Genomic DNA, 21,667 nt, shown 5'->3' with positions numbered 1-21,667 from the left:
CTCGCCCACGATGCACAAGCACGTAATTTAGTAGAGCATCAAATTTAGATTGTATATATTTTCTGTTCAAGCAATAAAGCTTTCAGTTGTTTTTAAGCGTCTGTGGTGTTCACTTCCTCGTCCTCGTCCTTTTTATGCTACTTTTACGTCACAATGAATCAGTACCAACTCGATCCTGTCTCCGTTTTGCTTTATTTGCCTGCAGATTTTGTGCTTTAAAGAAATCTTGCAATGTGTTGATGTCTCGTGGCCTGTGGTCACGGTAAGTCTTCATTAGTACTTCTCAAAGCTTGTACTTAGTTGCTAGAGTGAGAATCCTGATTTGCGGCTACTTCAGTTATTTTTTGCCCTACTCCGAACATCTTTGTGAAAAATTTTCCTCACGCAAGTCTCACAGTCACTAACTTTTCATCAGTTTTCCATGAAAAAAAGTGCAAAGACTATAAAAGTAAATACGGTAGATGTATATTAGTCTGCATGTGACCCCCTGTATATGTGGTTTCGCTGCAGTAAAGGGCTGGTATGCCCTGAATACTCCTAACCTGCAAAAATCTGCACTGCTGCGAAGTCACATTTCTCGGTTAACTCTTTCATTACCGTGAGAAAATGGCTATTTTTCAAATGCCTCAGAAAGAAAGCCCTGGCCTGTTTCGTAATTACTGCACAACGCATTACAGAATATAAAATTATTGACAATAAAATGCTCTATTCTGAAATATATAATGTAGCACAACAAAAATATTCTAGAATGAATAAAAATGTGAAAAGTCACAATTTTGGTTGTGAGCTGATAAACAGTGCATTAAAAAACCCTACTATATACGAAAAAATAATCAGAACAAAGAAATTTCAGAAATAAACAACCCGGGAATAGTATAAAAAAATAATTATTAGCATCCTACGCAATGTTTCTATTGACATAGAAAAAGAAAATCTGAACATATGTGTTGCTTCATTGCTCCTGCCATGCAGTGAAACATTCTTTGGTTTTTCCGTGAGACATAAGAGCGCTGGTACACATTTCTTGTTAACTTTTTTTTTTCATTATTATAAGAGCCTGCAGATGTTCCAATATTGACGGATGCCTGTGATATGAACATTCCATCAATAAATTAAACATCTAATGAAGTTCACTAGTTCGTCTAGCATAACCTCTTTCCATGAGCCACCTCACCTCCCTCTGCATTGATTGACTTGAAATATATGCATTCAAGCATATTTGTTTGTATTTTTGCAAACAGTATTGAAAAAAAAAAGACAATATGTCACGTCCTAAAATGTCTCATGCCGCTCTGTAGCAAAGGGTCCGCTAGTCTGTTTGTCGTGAGGAGAAGCTCAGCAGCCGGAACAAGCACATTGCACCCCAGCGACATGTGGACCGCACACATAACCAGAGTAGATCTAAGACTAGGCAAAAGGTTTAGAAGCTCCGCACTTGAGGTGCAGGAGGCCACTTGAGGCCGTATACAAAACTAACACGCTAAATGACTACATGTTCCAGGCTGATGCAAAACAACTTCGCCACGAGACTTTAAAGCTAAAATGCTGTCATTTTCGGACTCAAAGCTCATTGTTACTCAATTCAGGTGCAGTTGCAAGACAGTTTCAAGCAGCAAGCATTTTTCATGGAGCAGGTACGCACCCAGGCGCGCTTGACGACCACGCCATAGGAGAAACTAGTAACACTGGATGCGACCCTTTGTCTGATATAATGTACAAACAAAACCAAATCTGTAGGAAACTGACTGAAAAGGCCAGCTCTACATTTTATAGATGCGGCGGACTTTCAGAAATAACTTTTTATGCAATAACTTTTCCCCAACTCCAAGCAACAGCTCTAATGAATAGCTCGTATAAATTTAAGACAATTATTACCACTCAAAATTTTCAGATTATAAAGCTGACTCCTTAAATTGATATTCAACATGCAACACTTTTTTGCAATAAAAAAATAACAAAAAAGACAGTGGTTCTCATGTTTTCATGCCTTTATCGCGTGCAAAGCGCTTCTGAAGTCACTTTCGCCGCAGTACTCTGATGTCATGTGAAAAAGCATACAAAAATTGGCAAATCGCTACAGGCTGTCACGGCTAGCACTCCTGATACATTAATTACACACACACACACACACACACACACACACAAGGGTGGTATATTTACGAGTGCAAGTATGATCATTGACGTCGAAAAACATAAGTGGCAATCACTCAGACCTCGTTATTACGCTGCTTCGGCCCTGACAAACAATAAATGACGCTTTCTTTTGTAGCATGTATATTTTCTATTTTTTCTGGTGACGCAAATTTCAAATTATATGAATATTTTTTGGAGACCTTGCAAGACTCCTATTCCCGAGGTTCGAGTCAGATTAAGAATTGCACACACCCCATTTCAATTAAAAAAAATTAAATAGTGCAGGTTTGCTGGTTAATGACAAATATGCTAATTTTCTTTACAATACGTGATATGTACCATTTGAATTCCATTCGAAATTATTCGACAAAATATCTATTCACTTCAAACATAAAATTAACTGATCATAAAATCCTAATGATTCCAAATGCCCAAGCTAGGGCTTCACTTAGGTTATTCGTTACCACGAGAAAATGATAAGTTTTGACATATCTCAGAAAGAAATTATTTGTCGGTATGAAAAGTACTTCAACACACACTTAAGCATACCAAATTGTGTTTAATGACTACAAGTAACATTTACCATACTTTCCTTGGCATTAATCTCTGTTAGTTCTCACTAACTTGCCTATTTTAATAACAAAAACATTTGTAGCTAGATTACATAAATTTGGTTATAATTAAACCTAGATACAACAAAACTGGCCAATTCCCAAAAACTTTTGTGATATGATCGTTTTCGTTATATGCACTTCAAATAAAAAAACTGAAAAAGAAATACATTCGACAGACTTATGTCAAATGTTTACTACCAAGACAAATTAAACAAGCGAGAAACTGAGGGTAGATCTCGCCCAAAGCATTCATATTTAGAGGCAAAACACCCTTGATTTGCTTTCATTGTTGCTTGTTTGTGAAGGACGGTAACAGTGAATGTTCAAAGTACATACTGGCACACGATGCTGGTCTGTCATCGTCTAGCAAGTTTATGACGAGGCGCACAACGTCAATGTGCACTTTCGTTGTTGAAGGCGATGCGCGTGATGCATCAACCTCCGAACGTTCATAACAGTTGCCATGATCTTCCCATCTACTGACAAGACAGTGTAGTTTTCCATAGACACAAAGTCATGAAGCTGCACATCGTATCACACTGCTATGTAGTGAAAACCAAGCTTCAGCAAAATCAGGCGGGCCTTACGCCTCTTCACGTTTAGTCTTCATATGTGATAAGTCCATGCCGGTACGAGCACTTCGTGGTGTTGATAAATCCTCTCTTAAGGGGCTGAATGAGTAGTGTTGAGTTCGTGGTCAAATATTGGAGTTTTTTTGTTGAGGCATTCATCCTTGCAATGATTCTCCAATGTCAGTGGATGTATGGATACAGAAGCCGGCTCCTCACATGAGCACAGCGCTGCGCCAAAGACTAAGAATTTCGAAATCCGTGCACCCTTGCGCTGACAACATTCACATTTGCTCAACCATCACTTCAAGCCCCAGGTGCTTATGCTACCTCTACCAACTCCATTTAGAAATGAAAAGAATGCACGCCACTGTGCCCATTTTCCATTGTTTATTTTGTGCCAAAGTTATGCATACAAAAAACACAAAAGTAATAGTTAGTGCCTTTTCAAGCCGTTGTTTCAGAAAACACACTAGCAGAAGCTACATAAATGGGCATGCTGGAAGCAGCAGGGCGGATTTACCCTAATGTATGGAAGTGAGATAACTTGCTGCTGCGACAGCTGCCAATTCCAGTCTCCTCAGTAATTTTAAATTAAATGAGTATCCTGAGAGGTACATCGTTATAGTGGCCATGAGTTTTGATGTGCAGCATGGGTAGCATGGAACTGAGCCAATGAGAAACACCACTGACTCAAGCCATCATTTTGAATTTGCAGCTTGGCATTTACATCACATGGTTTATGCTAGTGCAGCTGAAGTACAGCCCCACTTTCTGTGAGGCCTTCCACTGTTGCACTGCTGAAAAATCAGTCTCACTTCAAGTTTTTCACATTAACATCGCTACACAATTTTTCAGCCACTTGGGTGGCGAAGCGAGTGAATTTATAGTGAAGTTTTACCACTTTCAAGTGAGTGAATTTTGAGACAGCCAGCTCATGTACAACTGCAAGCACATGCATGAGCGCGTGCTGTTGCTGCAACTTTGTTTCAAGATTTGTGCCGTGCATATGCGGCCACTTCACACTTAGCCGTTGGCAGGCAACCATGGAAGGCAAGTCTGGCTGCTGCTCAAGCTCTAATGACAAAATGGGGGGCATAACAACAAGTGGTCAATGATGGGAAATTTCTTGTTTATTTACATATAGGTCACACATACAAGTGATTTCACGAAGAAATTGCAGGAAATATAAGAACTTCATAATACCAAGGAATTTGTGGTATGAAGGTTTGTCATAGGCAAGTTCAACTGTCAGCAGTACATAAAACACATAAGATGGCAATATTCCTAAGCTTCAGGTCAATCAGAAAGCATCAGTTTCGTGATTCCAGATTGCCACAACAAAGCAGTAATCCCTGCCATGAAGCTCAGTTTCTATGTTACTGCCAAGGTCGAGCATGACGCACACACCTGCACTAAGTCGTTTCCGAGCTGCTTCATGCCGCCTGAGGTCGCCAGCAGTGGCCACAAGCTGAGTCTGCAGTTCCTGCTGCTTCCGGCGACACTGCTCAGCTTCGGCCTCCAGTTTATCCTGCAAAAGAGTGCCACTCATTGGTTCGGCACAGTCTAGAATGCTGTGACCATGTAATGCAATGCTATTTTAATCCTGACAGCCCCTAGTTTGGTGGCACACTCATTGCCCGTTTCCTTCAGATCTGCGAGAGCATGCCTTGGCATGCTCTCGTAAGTAAAACACAGCTGCTCATGGTTGCTGGCATGATAGGTCAGTTGTGCGCCTGCCTTTCAACTACGAGTGCTCCGTAAAGAACATACATATGCAGCATTGGCACTTACACCTAACCTATGCTCTTTGGTTGGCAAATACTAAGCTTGTGTGAATACTTGGATGCTTCAAATATTCGAACGAATAATGCAGTACTTGAATTCGCTCTGAATCGAATTTAAATTACTGAAAACTTCTATTTATTCGACATGAACAAATAAATTCATATTAGTCAGCATGTAACGCCCTGTAAATGTAGTTTCACAGCAATAAAAGGTTGCTAAGCCGTCAAAACATTTATCTAAGTATGCATTAGTTCCCATGTAACTTCCTAAAAAGTGGTTTCACTGCAGTGACCTAGTGCTGAGCCATGAAAACACGTATACAGAAGAAATCCGCATTGCTGCGAAGCGCTACTTCATGGTTAAATGAATATATTCGTACAAGAAAGCGTATATTTATAGATATTTGCATGCGATGACAATGGCTGGCACACTGATGGGCTGAGACCAGTCTCGACCCACTTCGTAGTGGTCCCCTCCAGACAGGGACCCTCTACCGCTTTTTGCCCCAATCCCACTACTGCCTTGTGGCACTGCCCCGCGACGTAAAAGCGCCGACTCGGCGCTCCTCACGGAAGTGGAGGGTGACCCATACGGCTTCAGTCTTACAACGTGCACAACAGTATATGGTGGTGGCGTTCAGTGCGCTGTATCGACAACTCGCTGTATCTCGTAGGTGAGGTCAGTGACCTTGCACAGGACTTTGCAGGGTCCGTCACAGTGAAATAAAAGCCTTTCAGAAAGGCCGATGCGACAACATGAAAGCCACAACCGAGTGTATACGAAAAATCACGGTGGTGGTGGTGATCGTACTAGTCATTCTGAGAGGCTTGAGAAAGTATGAGCCATTCTCTGGCGATCTGTCGTGCTACGTCGGCTTGTTCTATGGCATCGCGAACGTATGTGACAGGGAAGCTTGAACCAGCAAGAATGAGTGTGTCAAGAGCAGAGAGGGATAACAGCCACAAAGAATGCAGAAGGAAAAAAAAGCCTGCGGCGTCATGTCTTGAAAAGTTATAAGCGAAGGTGACGTAAAGTAACATTGCCTACCAGTCACGGTGGTTTGCAGAAACACACATCGGTAACATGTTGGTGATAGTGCGATTCAGGCGCTCTGTAAGTCCATTATTTTGCAGATGGTATGCCGTTGTGAATTTGTGGTTCGTGGAACAAGAATGTTCGATATCCTGGACAATGCTAGATAAGAAGTATCGGCCTTGGTCAGTGACCAGCTGTAGAGGAGCACCGTGATGCAAAGTGATGTCATGCAGTACAAAGTCGGCGACATTGGAAGTGCAGCTGGCTGGGAGAAGGCTGGTGATTGCGTAACGTATCGAGTAGTCGGTCAATATGGCAACGCATTTGTTCCCGGATGCAGAAGTGGGAAATGGCCTGAGAAGGGTGAGCCTTACGTGGTAGAATGGTTCAGCAGGGATCTCAATAGGGTGAAGGAGGAAGCTGGAAGCATTGTTGGTCGTTTTCGAAAGGTCGCAGCTGACCACATGCTTTTGCACAGAGCGATAGAGGCGTGGCCAAAAAAAATGGCGCCCAACGTGATCATAAGTGTCGGTGACTCCCAGGTGACCGGTGGTAGCTTCATTGTAAAGCTGTGAAAGAACATCTACACGCAACTGGGAAGGTACGACGAGAACGCAGTCAGGACCATTGGGGTGGATGTTGTGGCGGTAGGGAACCCCTTCGTGAAGTGAATACAAGTTCAGAGAAGTGGGTAGAGTAGCGGAACCCAGGCTTTGTATGACGGGAAGTAATACCGAGTTGCGGCGTTGTTCAGAAGTGATATCAAGAAAATCTGATATTGATTAGACGCAAGCCTCAGTAGCTCTCTCTGTGGCGCCTGGCGGATCCACTAGATACCGTGACAGGCAGTGGGCGTCCTGATGAAGGTGACAAGATTTATAAACGATTGAGAACAAGCATACAGACCAATGACCTAGGCGATCCATGGGATCCTTGAGTGATGAAAACTAGCAGAGCGCATAATGGTCCGTTACAACAGTAAAACTGCAGCCGGACAGGTTCGGGCAAAATTTAGCAACAACCCAAACAAAAGCAAGACACTCTCTTTCAGTGATGGAATAGTTCTTCTCTGCAGGGGACAAAAGGCAGCTGGCGTAGGCGATGACGCAGTCACGTCCATGCTGATGCTGAGCTAAAACAGCTCCAATTCCACGGCCACTCGCGTCAGTGCGAACTTTTGTCGGCGTGGTCTGATCGAAGTGGGCTAATATTTGCATAGATGTGGGGGCTGCAATGAGTGCCGAAAATGCAAAACTTTGAAGCGGATTCCAAGTAAAAGAGACGTCTTTTTTCAGAACCTCAGTGAGAAGCCGTGCAATATCAGCGAAATTTCGGATGAAGCGGCGAAAATAGAAGCACAAACCAAGAAAGCTGCGAACATCCTTAGCAGAAGAGGGTATGAGAAATCGAGTCACAGCACGAATTTTGTTCGGATCAGGCTGTACCCTAGATGCGTTAGCGAGGTGACCAAGTACAGTTATGTCAAGACGGCCGAAATGGCATTTAAAGCAGTTCAGCTGGAGACCAGTGTTGCGGAATACTTGGAAAATAGTGGACAATCCCTCAAAATGGCTCGCAAAGCTCGGTGAAAGAACTACGACATCACCTAGGTAGCACAGGCAAGTAGACCACTTGAAGCGCGCAGAAGAAAATCTATCATGTGCTCAAAGATGGCTGGCACATTGCAAAGCCCAAACAGCATTACTTTAAATAGGTATAACTCATCGGGGGTTACAAATGCGGTTTTCTCTCGGTCCCTTGAGTCAATAGCGAACTGCCAATAACCAGAAAGGTCAATGGATGAGAAAAACTTAATCCCACGAAGGCAGTCAAGGGCATCATCTATTCATGGTAAGGGGTAAACGTCCTTCATTGACCATGTTGAGATGTCTATAATCAAAGCAATACCGCCATGTATTGTCCCCCTACCTGACAAGCACGACCAGGGATGCCCTTAGATGTCCGGGGCCGCACGCGCGCTACACTGAAGGGATGCCCACAGACTAGATAAGTGTTTGACGATGCCTTTGGCGAGCATTTTCTCGATAACCTTCTGGATGACAGAGCGTTCGCCAGCGGTGACATGGTAAGGGCGGCGATGAAATGGGTTGGCATCAGCCGTGTTGGTGTGATGGGTCACAACTGATGTCTTGCCTAAAGGGCAGTTGTCAAGATCGAATATGTACGCATAGGATGTCAAGGAACGGTGGAGATCTTGTGCTTGAGAGGGTGAAAGATCTGGCGCTATCATTTTGCCAATGTGAATGTTTGAAAGGTTGGGCGCAGTGAACAAGTTGACATACGAAGTAGGTTGTTCAGCAGGCAGTTCAAAGATATTGCACTCTTGCAATGACGACACGATGCTTAGTTTATTATTGGCGGGCAGCATGTGCGCGGAGACACAAAGTTCAAAAAAGACAAACAGGTCTGGTAGTGGTGTACTCTCACCACAGTGTGCGGGATAGCAATAGAATGCTTTAACACTATCTCGGTAATAGGTGAAACGACATAGTTACCATCGCGCACAGGCAGATCACACAAGAGTTGCACATAAGTTGCGGCTTGCGGTGGAAGGTGGAGGAACTCGGAAGCACATAGGCGGCTTTGAGCATCACGGGCAACGCCGGCGTCAAGAGGCAGTTCCAGCTGAAGAAGGCCCGTAGTCGATTAGGGCGAAGTGCGCCGAGAGAAAGTTGAGACCGAGAATCACGTCATGTGGGCACTGCTCAAGCACGGTGAACAATACGACGGTCTGACAGCCAGCAATACACACGCGAGAGGTGCACATGCCAAGAACTATAGATGTGCTGCCATCGGCAACTATTACTGCACACTTAAGAGGAGGCATGATCACTTTGCGCAGTTTAATACAGAGAGCAGCGCTAACGACTGAAATTTGTGCACCAGCATCTATGAGGGCTGCAACAGTAATGTCATCCACCAAAAGGTCCAAATTAATGCCGGGTGTAGGAATCCTCAACAGAGAATTTGCAGACCGGGTCATCAATGCAGCGTCACCTACGGGAGCTGCATGGTCTAGCTTTCAGAGGTTGAGGGCCCAGGTCACGCAGGGGACGTGGATCGAGGAATCATTGGCGAGAGAGATCGGAGACCTTGAGGTGATGGAGATCGGCTGAACCTTCAGATTTGAATGTTAGTAGCAACAGGCTGGGGATCGTATGGTGCAGAAAACCGGCGAGCGTTGCCTTCAAAACGATGCCATGTCTCTCTTTCAAGATGAAGTGGATGACCAACGATTGCAACAGCAGCGCGCATTGTGTCTGGCACCAGAGAAGTGGAAGCAGATCGGACATTTTGCATTCAGCAGGGTTCCCGTAGCAGAAAAAGTAGCATGAAGGATACACCAGAATCTGGTTAAGGGGGCACTGCTCTTTGGGACCAAAAAGTGACAAAAAAATTCTTAAAATTGACATATTTGGTTTCTGCAAGTATTTTTCCATCTCTCTGCAAATTTTCACGCACCAGGAAGAAGTAATTTTTTTGTAATGTCATTTTAACTGTCCAGATTCTTGGTGCTGTTAACACGCAGAACCTGCAAAGAAATGGGGAGCAGACTTTGAGGCCTCTTTATAATTTGCCAGCCCCTTTGTCTAAAGCTCTACTACCAATTTATGAGCGCCTTCATGAGGATTGCAAGACATGTGCACCATCATTGTTGCTTTTTGAAGTAACTGTGTGCTTTCAGTTTTTTCCATTTTTCTAAAAAAAGTAATTTGTGACTGTTCCATTCTGAGGCCTCAATATCTCTGCAGCTAGGGCAGGTACAACAATAATTCTCTTTGCAGTGGAAACCTGTATGTGTGTAGAATGCAAGTATGGGAGCAGAATTTAGAGAACATGCCTTTTTAATTATTTACTAATCAAAATTGTAACACAATTCCAACTGCTTTTGAAATTGTATAGTTCATTTTGCTGCAAAATAACCAATAAAGGCCTAAAAACAAAAACATCTTCCATACTTTCACTCTATATTTATTAGTCAATGTTGGCATATTCTAAATATCACTTTTAATTAAGCACTTCTTTTTCTATTGAGGCCTTAAACAATAGGGGGTGAACTTAAGTTATTTCAAGAACAAAGTGAGTTACAGGAAAGGTAATTAAATATTTGAAATCAGCAGAAATAACTGCATAACCCGGTGCAGTTTTATCAAGATCACTGAAGAAATAAACAAAAAATGTTTCAGAACAGTCTGCCCTCTTAACTGAAACCGAACTCTCAATAGTGCGAACAGCACAAATATATGCGAAGCCGAGATTTGCAATTTCATGGCAAACGATGGCTTGGATGAGGGGATGAGGGGATGAGGGCGATGGCTTGGACGATGGCTTGGATTCGCCCATCGGAATACACATAGCTTTGACAGGACCTCCCCGTGTGTTCGAACTACCCGGAAGTTCGAATTAAGCATGTTCGAATTAATGAGATTCGATTGCACTATTGGGAAGTAATTTGGCCTTAGGAAAAATATTGCCACCCACACGTAGTGGGTCGACAGCAAGAGCGGCTCTAAATCAGAAAAGAAAAAGAGGATCGCGTGCTTCTTCTCGACTCGAGAGCCAGCCACGACTGACACACCATCCTAGAGCTAGCTACTCGGTGGTCTAATAAACCCCCAGTACTTCTGATTCATCGTGACAAACTGGTGAAAGTTGCTGGGTAGTCTCACGGATGCTGCAGACCTTTCCCCCACCCCAGGAAGTCGTGATAAGAGTCCAGTGCCAGTCAATACTCCCGTGCATCGGACCAGCCGCCGAATCAGGGGATTGCCTCCGGAAGTCGACGATACTGCTCCCACCACGTCAACAAACATGACCAACGCTTCGGTGCAAACCTCACCAATCGGCACGGAAAGCTCGATGTCGAACCGCTATACGTTGGATAGGCTACGGGCACCGGCGACCTTCCATGGTACGGAGCAACGTTTCTAGAACTAGGTAAGTTGCGAAACTCCCCGCGTCAGACTACTCGTCACACGGCGCCGGGACAGCTTCCGTTTTGGTGGCGCTGGCGGCGCAACAAGCTTCCGCTAGCAGACGAAATTGCGTAATCGTCATGGCAAGACCCAGTGGCGGCCGTTCTGAAAGAGCTCTGCCAACAGTATATTATCGAGATTTGTTGCGCTGCCGCAGAAACTTAATACTGCGTAATACTTAGTAGTGTAAGGCAAATACAGTATAAATATGGTTTTCTGAACTGCCCACAATAAACAATGCTTGATATATATAGCATAACATAGGAGTCTGTCGGTTAGTTGCTAGGTGGTGTACGTTCGCAATAGATTTTTAGACGCAAAAAACCCAATTACAATGTCTGGCATCCTCTTTTGTGGCTGTGTTTTTCGGGCTTGAAAATAAATTACAACTATGTGGCGCAATCTTGTGGCTTTTGTCTGGTTAAGTAGTCAGCTTTTTTTTTTTTTTTCATGTCAGTCACATTCTTTAGCAACTTAGACCGTCGAAAAGCTACGCGTGCGGTCATTTTCTTGAGCATGTCATCCCTCTGCTTCTTCTGGAGTTTCTCTAATGAAACCTGTTAACACAGCTGCAGCCAAAGCTTCGAGCACAGACCGCACTTTGGGGTATCGGTGAGCACTTCGTGGTCATTACTGACGAGTCTGCCTGCTGACGCATTGGGACAACATGAACACACTTGCAGCTTTTCTATGTCCTCCAGAAGTTCTGCCCATTGGATGATGGTATCTGCTGTTGTGTTCTGGGTTGTCGGTTTCGGTTTCGGAATGACATGTGAGGATGCCCGGGGGCACCGCTTTGGCATCCAGGATTTCAAGGCGACTGTAAAATAAAAGGAGTGTGCGTTAGCGTGGAGTGTGGTTGTTGTTCTTCTCTTCGGCGCTTCGCGCCAACCCGCGTGTTCGGGCTGGTCGGCGTCCCCACCGGCCGCGTTCGTCTCCGTCAGCCGTCTTCTTCTTCTGCTTCGTCGGGACCAGCCAGCCCCAACTCAGCAATGGCGACGAGGACGTGTAAGAACCCATTTCGTTCTCCATGTTCGTCTTTTTCTTGCTTCTAACGGACCTACCCTGCTAACCCTAGACGCTCTTTGTTCCCAGCAAGGTGGCTGCTGCGTGCTGCGTCGCTTCATTCCTTCTTCATTCAGCTACGCCGCCTCTGTCATCTTCTTCAAACAGTGTACTGGCGTCATTTTCTTCTCGTCTGCACCTCTCCATTCTTCTTGCTTGAAATGGCGTCTTCTATTCCACCTACCCTATTTCTTCATTCGCCCGGAGACCCGCCACTTCCGTGGGCGGACTGGAAATTGGTGTTTCAGGCCTACGCAGACGTGGCCGGGGAAGACGCCAGCAAGCCCGAGCGTCGCAAGGCCCTGCTGCTCAACGCGCTGGGCCCTGCCGGGTTAAAGCTCTTCTATACTTTGGACGCCACCACCGTGTCGCCGACGCCAGCGTCGGGCGATGCCTTCAAGAATGCTGTTGCTCTTTTCGATGAGCATTTTAAAGATGTCTCGTGCAATGATCTCGCACGCGTAAAATTCCGAGAAAGGCGACAATTACCTAACGAGCCAGTCGCCGAGTTCATTACTTCTCTTCGAACGCTCGCCACGTCGTGCGGCTTCGGCGCGCTCGAGGACGATATGATCCGCCATCAGCTTTTCACCGGGGTAGCCTCGCAAAACGTCCGCTGCTGCATGCTTCAAAAGGGCTCCTCGATTTCATTATACGAAGCCCTCTCGATTGCACGAGAGGACGAGCTTATTCGCTCCCAGTTGGAGCAATTCGCTCCGTCCGCATTCAGTGCAGCAACTTTCTGCTGCGGGGGGCCAAGGTGGCGGCTCTTTGTTTCACGGGACGCGTCAACATGGCGGCCCTTCATCTTCGTCTCGGCGCAGTAGCCAACATGGATGCCCGCCTGCACAGTCCTTTTGTGGCGGCCAACATGGCGGCCTCTCTGCGTTGCGGGGGCGAGGAAGCCGGCAATATGGCGACCCCATTCCGCCAAATTCTGGTTTTCAGGAACAGCACCGAGCTCCTAACTCGCGTTCGCAATTTTCTTCTCCAAGCGCAACCATGCATTGCTTTCGTTGCGGATCGGCTCGGCATTTAGCCAATTTTGCGCAGTGTCCCACGAAAAACCGCACTTGTCTTGCGTGCGGAAAAATCGGACATTTTCAGTCCGTATGCAATTCCCGTCCAGTAAATCTTCCTGAACCAGTTTCTTCGTCCGCTCCTTCGAGCACTGCACAGACCAATACGGTCACTGTTTTAAATGTGGATGGCCTCCACACTACGTCCGAGCCCAGCATCGTAGCTTCAGTGGGCCAAATGCCCTTGTCATTTCTCGTGTACACTGGTGCCTCAGTCTCTTTAATCAGTGCCGCTGACTTTCATAGTCATTTTTCCAACATTCGGCTTTTGCCTTCACACGTCGTTCTACAAACATATTCCAAGGAAACGATTAATAATTTAGGTCATTTTACAGCTCAGGTCTCCTATCGCAGTCGCACTGCTTCCATTACTTTTTATGTAACTGCCAATGGCAGCTCGCTTTTGGGACGTAATGCCATCAGCGCTTTGTCCATCAACATCGTCGGTGCGTCTATGACGTGTGCTCAAGTCGACGTCCAAGATGATCTTCCGGCCAACGCGCCTTCTGAATTCCACCACCTGTTCAACCGTGAACTGGGTTGTGTACGCGGTTTTGTGCATAAAGTGATGCGTCGACCAGATGTGTGCCCTGTGCGTGCCAAGCTGCTTCGCGTTCCTCTTCTTCTCCGTGAGCAAGTCTCTGCGGAACTGTCTTGCCTTCAAGCCAGCGAAATCATCGAGCCTGTCTCTGCTTCCGACTGGGTTTCTCCACTGGTCGTCGTCAAGAAAAAAGATGGATCCCTTCGACTATGCGTCGACTTACGAGAACCGAACAAGGCGATCGTCGTACACGGGTTTCCACTTCCTCACATTGAGGAACTGCTTCATCAGTTCTCCGGAGCGGTATGTTTCTCCAAGCTGGACCTCCCGTCCGCTTATCACCAAGTTGAACTTTCTGAGTGCAGTAGAAACTTAACCACATTTGTAGCGCACGAAGGCTTGTTTCGGTTTTGCCGCGTGTGTTTCAGGCTTGCATCTGCCCCTGCAGTGTTTCAGAAAATGATATCAATTATTCTTAAGGGTTGTAATGGCACCCTTTGTTACTTGGATGACATTTTGGTGTGGGGACGTACTCGCGAAGAGCATGATGCTAACTTGCATACTGTTCTCAACCGCATCAGTGAATGTGGTATGAAACTTAATAACAAGTGCATTTTTTCTGTGAATGAGTTACAATTTCTAGGACATAATGTCAGTTCCCACGGCTTGACACTTGTTGAATCTAAAGTTCAAGCCATTGTCAATGCCCCACGGCCTACTGATGCCAAAACCTTGCAATCTTATTTAGGTCTTGTTGGTTATTATGCCAAGTTTGTCCCTCACTATGCTGATGTTGTTGAACCACTGCATACTCTACTTCCTCAAGCACAGCCTTTTAACTGGTCAGCTGAAGCTGAGCAGAGCTTCATTCGAGTTAAGTCAATACTGGCCTCAAAGCCAGCTGTTAGTATTTTCAATGAGAAGCTTCCCATCGTCATCACGACGGATGCATCCAATGTTGGACTGGGAGAAGTGTTTCAACAACTCAGAGGTGATCAGCTGATCACTATCGCTTTTGCATATCGTACATTGACCCCAGCTGAACTCAGATATTCAGTAAGAGAGCGTGAAGCTCTCGCGTGTCTTTTTGCCTGTGAGAAATGGCATGTTTACTTGTGGGGTCGGCACTTCACATTAAGTACAGATCACCAAGCACTAGTTGCTCTTCTTTCTGCAGGATCCGAAGGCTGCCGCCCGATTCGCATTTCCCGTTGGTGTACCAAACTCATGTATTATAATTTCAGTGTTCAATATTGTAACGGTTCTAATAACATGGTTGCTGATGCACTGTCGCGCCTTCCTCTTCAGATACCGGTTACTGAAGAGCGGCATGAGGAAGTTTTTTAATTAGTTACTTCCTGCATTACTAAAGCTGAGCCTCAGGCAGCTACAGCAGCAGATTCCACTTTGTCTCAAGTTCTCAAATATTTACGTGAAGGATGGCCTTCCAAATGTGCTCTTGTTTCTGAATTCTTGCCTTACTTCGCAGTCCGACAGGAACTGTCTTGTGTCGAGGACTTGCTTTTCCGCGATGAACGCGTGATTCCCCCTGCTTCTTTCCGTAACAAGCTAATACAGCTTGCCCATGAGGCCCATCCAGGCATTGTCCGCACCAAACAGAATCTCCGAGACAGGTACTGATGGCCAGCCTTAGACAAGCAGGTCGAGCATGCAGTTTACAACTGCCATATATGTCAGGCAGCTGACAAGACTGCCGAACCTGCATTTTCCCCGTTGCAGCCAGTCCAGTGGCCTGATCGGCCTTGGCAGAAACTCGGCATGGACATCATCGATCCTTTGCATAATGTTCCGCAAAATGCCCGGTTAATTGTTTCTCTCATCAACTACCATTCCAAATGGCCAGAGCTTTGTTTCACACATAGGGTTACTTCTGAGGCCATCATTGAGTTTCTGTCTTCAATCTTCAGCCGGGAAGGTTTTCCTGATGCGATAGTTACGGACAATGGTCCACAGTTTCAGTCCCAACATTTCGAGGCTTTTCTTTCACAATGAGGAATTCAGCACTTGAGGTCCTCCGTTTTCTATCCCCAATCAAATGGGCAAATCGAGCGCTTTAATCGCCTTCTGAAGGAACATATCAAGATCGCCCAATTAGAGCACCGTCCCCTCAAGCAAGTCTTGACTGAATGTTTAGCTTCGTACAGGTTCACACCACAAGGCACCACTGGAGTGTCTCCTGCTCAACTTCTCCACGGTAGGCAGCCGCGAGTTGCTCTCGACATAGTCTCTTTGCCTCGTAACACAGCAGTGTCTTCTCCTGATCAAATCCGTAGCAGGGTTTTTTCTCATCAACAAGCAATGAAAAAGTATGTCGACACCCGTCGAGGTGCAAAGCAGTCCAAAGTTGGCGATCTAGTCAAGGTTCGTGTGCCAGGCAAGCGCCCCAAGTATCGGGGTCTTTACAAAGTCTTGGGCCATGTTAGCCCCACTTCTTTTCGCTTAAGTGATAGTAACATCTGGAATGCTTCGCGCCTTGTTATTTTTCATATGGATTCGCCTTCAACACCTAAAAGTCTTCCCCATCACGTTCCGTCCACGCCTTTCAACTATGCATCAGACTGTTACATCTGGCCTCCATGTACAAGCATTTCTTCTTCAAGGGGGGAGGAGTTACCAGTCGGTGTCGCTGGTTTAAGTACACCAGGTCTTTCGGTTCACTTCGAACCTTCAAATACGGCTGAGACCGTTGAACCGGACTCCGGTCCACAAAGTTCTTTCGAAGCTCATGCTGCGAGCTCTGATGAGACCGTGAATTTTAACGCTCGTTCAGAGCCTTCCCAATCTTCTACTGCTCTTGATGTATCACATCAGAGCACAAGTAACCAAGGTGCAGAGACACCTGATTCTACACCCAAAAGGGCCCGCCCTAAGCGGAAGCGGCAGAAGCCGCGTCGGTTCGAAGACTACGTGATGTAGAACTCTTGTTTATTACTGTTCGTGAACATTATTATTCTGTGAAAAGGTACAATGCATCCAAATCAATATTGTACTGAGTTGTGTACATTTTTTTTTTTTTTTCAGTGCATTTTCAGGACTTCCATTGTCAATTTTTTCCATGCATTTTCAGGACTCATAGTGTGTGAGTTCGGTGTGCCGTGCTCTGAATTTTCATGTGTTCTGACGTGCATACCTTGTATAATTCGTTGGTATCGATCATCTATAAATATAAACAGTGTATAGGTGAACTTCTTTCGAGAAGGGGATGATTGTTGTGTTCTGGGTTTTCGGTTTCGGTTTCGGAATGACATGTGAGGATGCCAGGGGGCGCCGCTCTGGCATCCAGGATTTCAAGGCAACTGTAAACTAAAAGGAGTGTGCGTTGGGTAACCGTGGAGTGCGGTTGTTGTTCTTCTCTTCGGCGCTTCGCGCCAACCCCCGTGTTTGGGCTGGTCGGCGTCCCCGCCGGCCGCGTTCGTCTCCGTCGGCCGTCTTCTTCTTCTTCTGCTTCGTTGGGACCAGCCAGCCCCAACTCGGCATCTGCATTGTCAGGCGACTTGGCTAAGCGATGGGGACGGCTGCTAATGGTGACTGCCATGTCTTCTGCGACGACAATGCATTTCTCCACAAATATCGCTCTTTTTTTTTCTTTGAGCCCTAGAAACACCACAAGACGTCTTGTCTCGCCATTCTCAACAACGTTTCGCCAGCACGCAAAAAACGTTTTCTATGTCTTGAAGCGAAATGACGCCACTAGTTGACGGTATGTCGAGACTTATTTCACTGTCTTCGAACTCAGTGCTCACAGATAGTCTATTCTTTTTCGCCGATGATATTCTGGAAAATACCCCCCTCCTATCGGCAGCTTTCGCTTCTTTGTCGCGGGCCCCGCGACAAAGGTAAGCGGGCAAATTCGGGAATATTTGTGGAATGCATCCTTCGACCAGATCCCACTTTCTTCTTGCGATTTGTACCTTCTTACCATATGACGTGAGTGAAAGTCTTCAGGATGTCCTTCTCATGAAAGTGCATATCACACACACGTGAGGTGCTGGGCAGTTTCTTATCCGCACGAGGAATAGCATGGTCCCATGCCTCTCGCTGCTCAGGTACACGTGGGCACAAGTCCCATGCCTCTCGCTGCTCAGGTACACGTGGGCACAAAAGAAATGTCATGATGTCTCTCATTTCCTGTAGCTACTCTACAGCCGAGAACGCAACATTTGGGCATGATGAAAACACGCAACACATACAAAGCAGAACAAGGCGTGCTGAAGCACAAAAATGTTCACGCAGAAAGAAGCCTCAACAGATATCGATGCACTGCAACATGCACAGCGATGGAGGTTACGGGAGCGACACGAGCGAGCTAGGTGTTCTGTAAGCGAGCATGCAGTGAGTGAATCTGGATGCGACAGCAGCGCCACATTTGTCGCTGGCAGCGGTGGCGCCGCGCAACATCGCTCAGTTTTGCAACTTATCTAGTCTAGAAACGTTGGTACGGAGCGCGAGGACGGTGTGGACTGGTTGGCGGACTTCGAGCGGGTAGCCACCTTGAATCAGTGGGACGACACAGCGAAACTGGGTCGTGTCTATTTCTATCTCAAAGACGAGGCACGCACATTGTATCAAAATCTAGAGGAGCAGCTGACGACGTGGCCCGAATTTTCTCATAGACTTTTGCAGACCTACGCCAGCGCTGATCGCCAAGAAAAAGTTGAACGAGCTCTTCTGGCCCGCGTCCAGTCGCCAAACGAAACTGTGACCACGTACGTCGAAAACTTGACGCGCCTCTTCCGACGGGCCGATTCAAGAATGACGGAGTACAAAAAGTTGCGTCACTTGATGCGCGGTGTTAAGGACCAGCTTTTTGCCAGCGTCGTACGAAGCCCTCCAAAGACAGTCGCGAAGTTCTTGTCCAAAAGTGTGACAATAGAAAAAATGCTGCAGCAGCGATCCAACCAATACGACAAGCAAGTCAGTGGCATGTCCACTGCTGATATTTTCACCGACGCTGGGACCAGCAATGACTCTCTACATGAACTCATCCGTAATATCCTACGTGAAGAGTTGCAAAAGGCTGGTGTAACACCTCTTCCTACGGTTAGCTCTATTGCAACTGTGATCAAGGATGAGCTGCACCAGGCCCTCCGGGACACCTTGCCTCCTGATACAGCTGCACCAGCTCCTGCTGAATACCGCCGTGGGACAACCTACGCGGGAGTCTTGAAACGCCCTGCTGCATCGCCTCCATTGTTCGTTAATCATGTCCCTGCTGTTTCACTCGAGTCAGCGAAGCACATACCATACTTTGAAGGCACGTACACGCCACCACTCCTGCCCTTTGTCCGTGGCGCTTCTGTTGCCCATCGTTCGGTGCAGCCTGTCCAGTACATCGACAATCGGCACACGTCTCCTCGAAAGTCTGATGTTTGGCGCATACCCGATCACCGGCCTCTATGCTTTCACTGCGGAGAAGCTGATCACTTGTACCGCCAGTGCCCATATAGCCGTCTTGGGCTTTGTGGCTTCTCTGCGCACTCGCCGCCACCCCTTTACGGCCAGAGACCACGGGACATCGAAAACTACCTCTCCCAGCAGCATGCACCCCCGTCTGCCGGGCGCCAGTCGCGCTCGCCTTCAACGAGGCGATTTTCATCAACGCCCCAGCAGTATTCTACCGCACGATCTCCCAGCCCCGCCGTGAAAACTAGCCGAAGTGACCTCTGGGGTCGGGGGCGCTGAACGTCGGAGCGCTGAAGACCTCTTACTGGCGCAGAACCGTACAGAAACTGGTACGACATCACCTGCTGCTGCAAAGAATAGCCGGCTTTCACTCAACATAACAGTAACAATTGATGGTTGTGTAGTTAATGCGTTAGTGAACACCGGCGCAGACTATTCCATACTGAGCAAGAAACTGACAGAGCAGCTAAAGAAAGTAATCACGCCATGGCTTAACTCGCAGATTTGGACAGCTGGTGGCCATGTCGTTACTCCACTGGGCGCCTGCACAACTAGAGTACAGATTCAAGGTTATACATTTGTAGCAAGCTGCCTTGTTCTACGTGAATGCTCCCGTGGCATCATTCTGGGAGTTGACTTTCTACAGGAAAATGAAGCTATCATTGATCTGCAAGAGCGCCGCGTCACATTCTCAGCCCAGCGAGCAATCAACGTGCAGGATGACGGAAGGCGTGTTGACGTACTTCGTATTTCTGAACAGAGCGTGACGCTTCCTCCTCGAGCAAGTGTTCTAGTGGACGTAACATGCTGTGGTTTGAGCGATGGTGATGTGGTGGCCAAGACAAATTTAGAACACCTCCTGCAACAAGGCATCTGTGTAGCTAGAAGTGTAATACACGTTCATGATGGACAATCTGAACTGCTCGTTACCAACTTTAGCAACGAGCATCGACACTTTTTCCGTGGCACTTCGCTAGTGTTTGCCCACAAAGTAGCAAACGTAACCAACTGTCTCACGTCAGAACTATTGGATAACGCAGACACGTCAATGAGTAATATTGACATCACTTCTGATCTGTCCACCGGTAACCAGACTGCGCTGCGAGCGCTCTTGTTCGAGTTCAGGTCTTGCTTCGCAAGTTGCTCAAAGATCCGCCAGACGTCCATGACTCAACACAGGATCATCACGTACAAGGACGCACGCCCAATACACCAGCACCCCTACCGCGTGTCGGCTAAAGAATGTGAAGCGATACGTAAGCAAGTCCGCAAGATGCTTGACGATGGCGCTATCGAACCATCCAACAGCCTGTGGTCATCTCCAGTCGTGCTTGTCAAAAAGAAGGACGGGCCGCTACGCTTTTGCGTCGACTATCGAAAGCTTAACAACGTGACCAACAAGGATGTGTACCCGCTGTCGCATATCGACGATTCACTGTGTAGACTTCGTTGTGTCCATTATTTCACTTCTCTTTATATCAAAAGGGAGTACTGGCAAATCGAGGTAGATCGGCGAGACCACGAGAAGACAGCCTTCGAGACTCCAGACGGCCTATACCAATTTCGAGTACTTCCTTTCGGCTTGTGTTCAGCGCCGGTAACTTTCCAGCAAATGATGGACACTGTCTTCAAGGGCTCAAGTGGCAGACTTGTCTTGTCTACCTTGATGATGTGATGGTCTTCTCTGCCTTGTTCGAGCAGCAGCTTCACCGCCTGCGCAGCGTGCTGGAGGCTATCCGATCGGCGGACCTCACACTAAAGCCACAGATGTGCCACTTCGGCTACGAAGAGCTAAAATTTCTTGGACATGTCGTTAGCACCGAAGGAGTCCGGCCCGATCCGGTCAAGCTTGCCACTGTTGCCGAATTACCAGCTCCTGTCGATAAGAAAGCCATCCGGTGCTTCCTTAGTTTGTGCGCCTACTATCACCGGTTCATTCACGGCTTTACACAGATAGAGGAATCTCCGACTCGTCTCACAAGGGACGACACGCCTTTGTCTGGGAAAACGAGCCACAAACAGCTTTTAATGAACTGCGAGAGTGCATGCAATCAGCGCCCGTTCTCGCTCATTTCGACGATGATGCTGACACAGAGGTCCATACTGACGCTAGTAACGTTGGGCTCGGTGCACTGCTCGTTCAGCGTCAAGAGGACATCAAAAGAGTGATAGCCTACGGCAGCTGCTCTCTATCCCATGCCGAGGCGAATTATTCCACTACGGAGAAAGAGTGTCTCGCTGTCGTGTAGGCAATAACCAAGTTTCGCCCGTACCTATATGGTCGTCCCTTCAAGATAGTGACGGACCACCACACCCTCTGTTGGTTGGCAAGCCTGCGCGACCCTTCAGGACGGCTAGCATGGTGGAGCTTGCGGCTGCAGGAACTTGATGTCACCATCGTCCATAAGTCCGGCCGTAAGTA

At 46.9% G+C, this 21,667-nt stretch overlaps 1 protein-coding gene across 13 annotated transcripts in view; it reads right to left on the bottom strand.

Annotated features, from left to right (window-relative positions):
- The window catches only part of LOC119178046 (uncharacterized), an 831,732-nt gene that overhangs the window by 274,774 nt on the left and 535,291 nt on the right, over positions 1 to 21,667 (bottom strand). For all 13 annotated transcript variants that reach the window (XM_075869285.1, XM_075869292.1, XM_037429209.2 and 10 more), the window contains one exon: positions 4,727 to 4,847. In XM_075869285.1, the coding sequence (XP_075725400.1) occupies positions 4,727 to 4,847 (121 nt within the window). The remainder of the gene's footprint in view (positions 1 to 4,726; positions 4,848 to 21,667) is intronic.

The sequence above is a fragment of the Rhipicephalus microplus genome, chromosome 1 (genome assembly GCF_043290135.1).
Source record: "Rhipicephalus microplus isolate Deutch F79 chromosome 1, USDA_Rmic, whole genome shotgun sequence".
NCBI classification, from domain to species: domain Eukaryota; kingdom Metazoa; phylum Arthropoda; class Arachnida; order Ixodida; family Ixodidae; genus Rhipicephalus; species Rhipicephalus microplus.
Note: the sequence above shows the minus strand (reverse complement) of the source record. Positions and strands in the feature narration are given on the sequence as shown.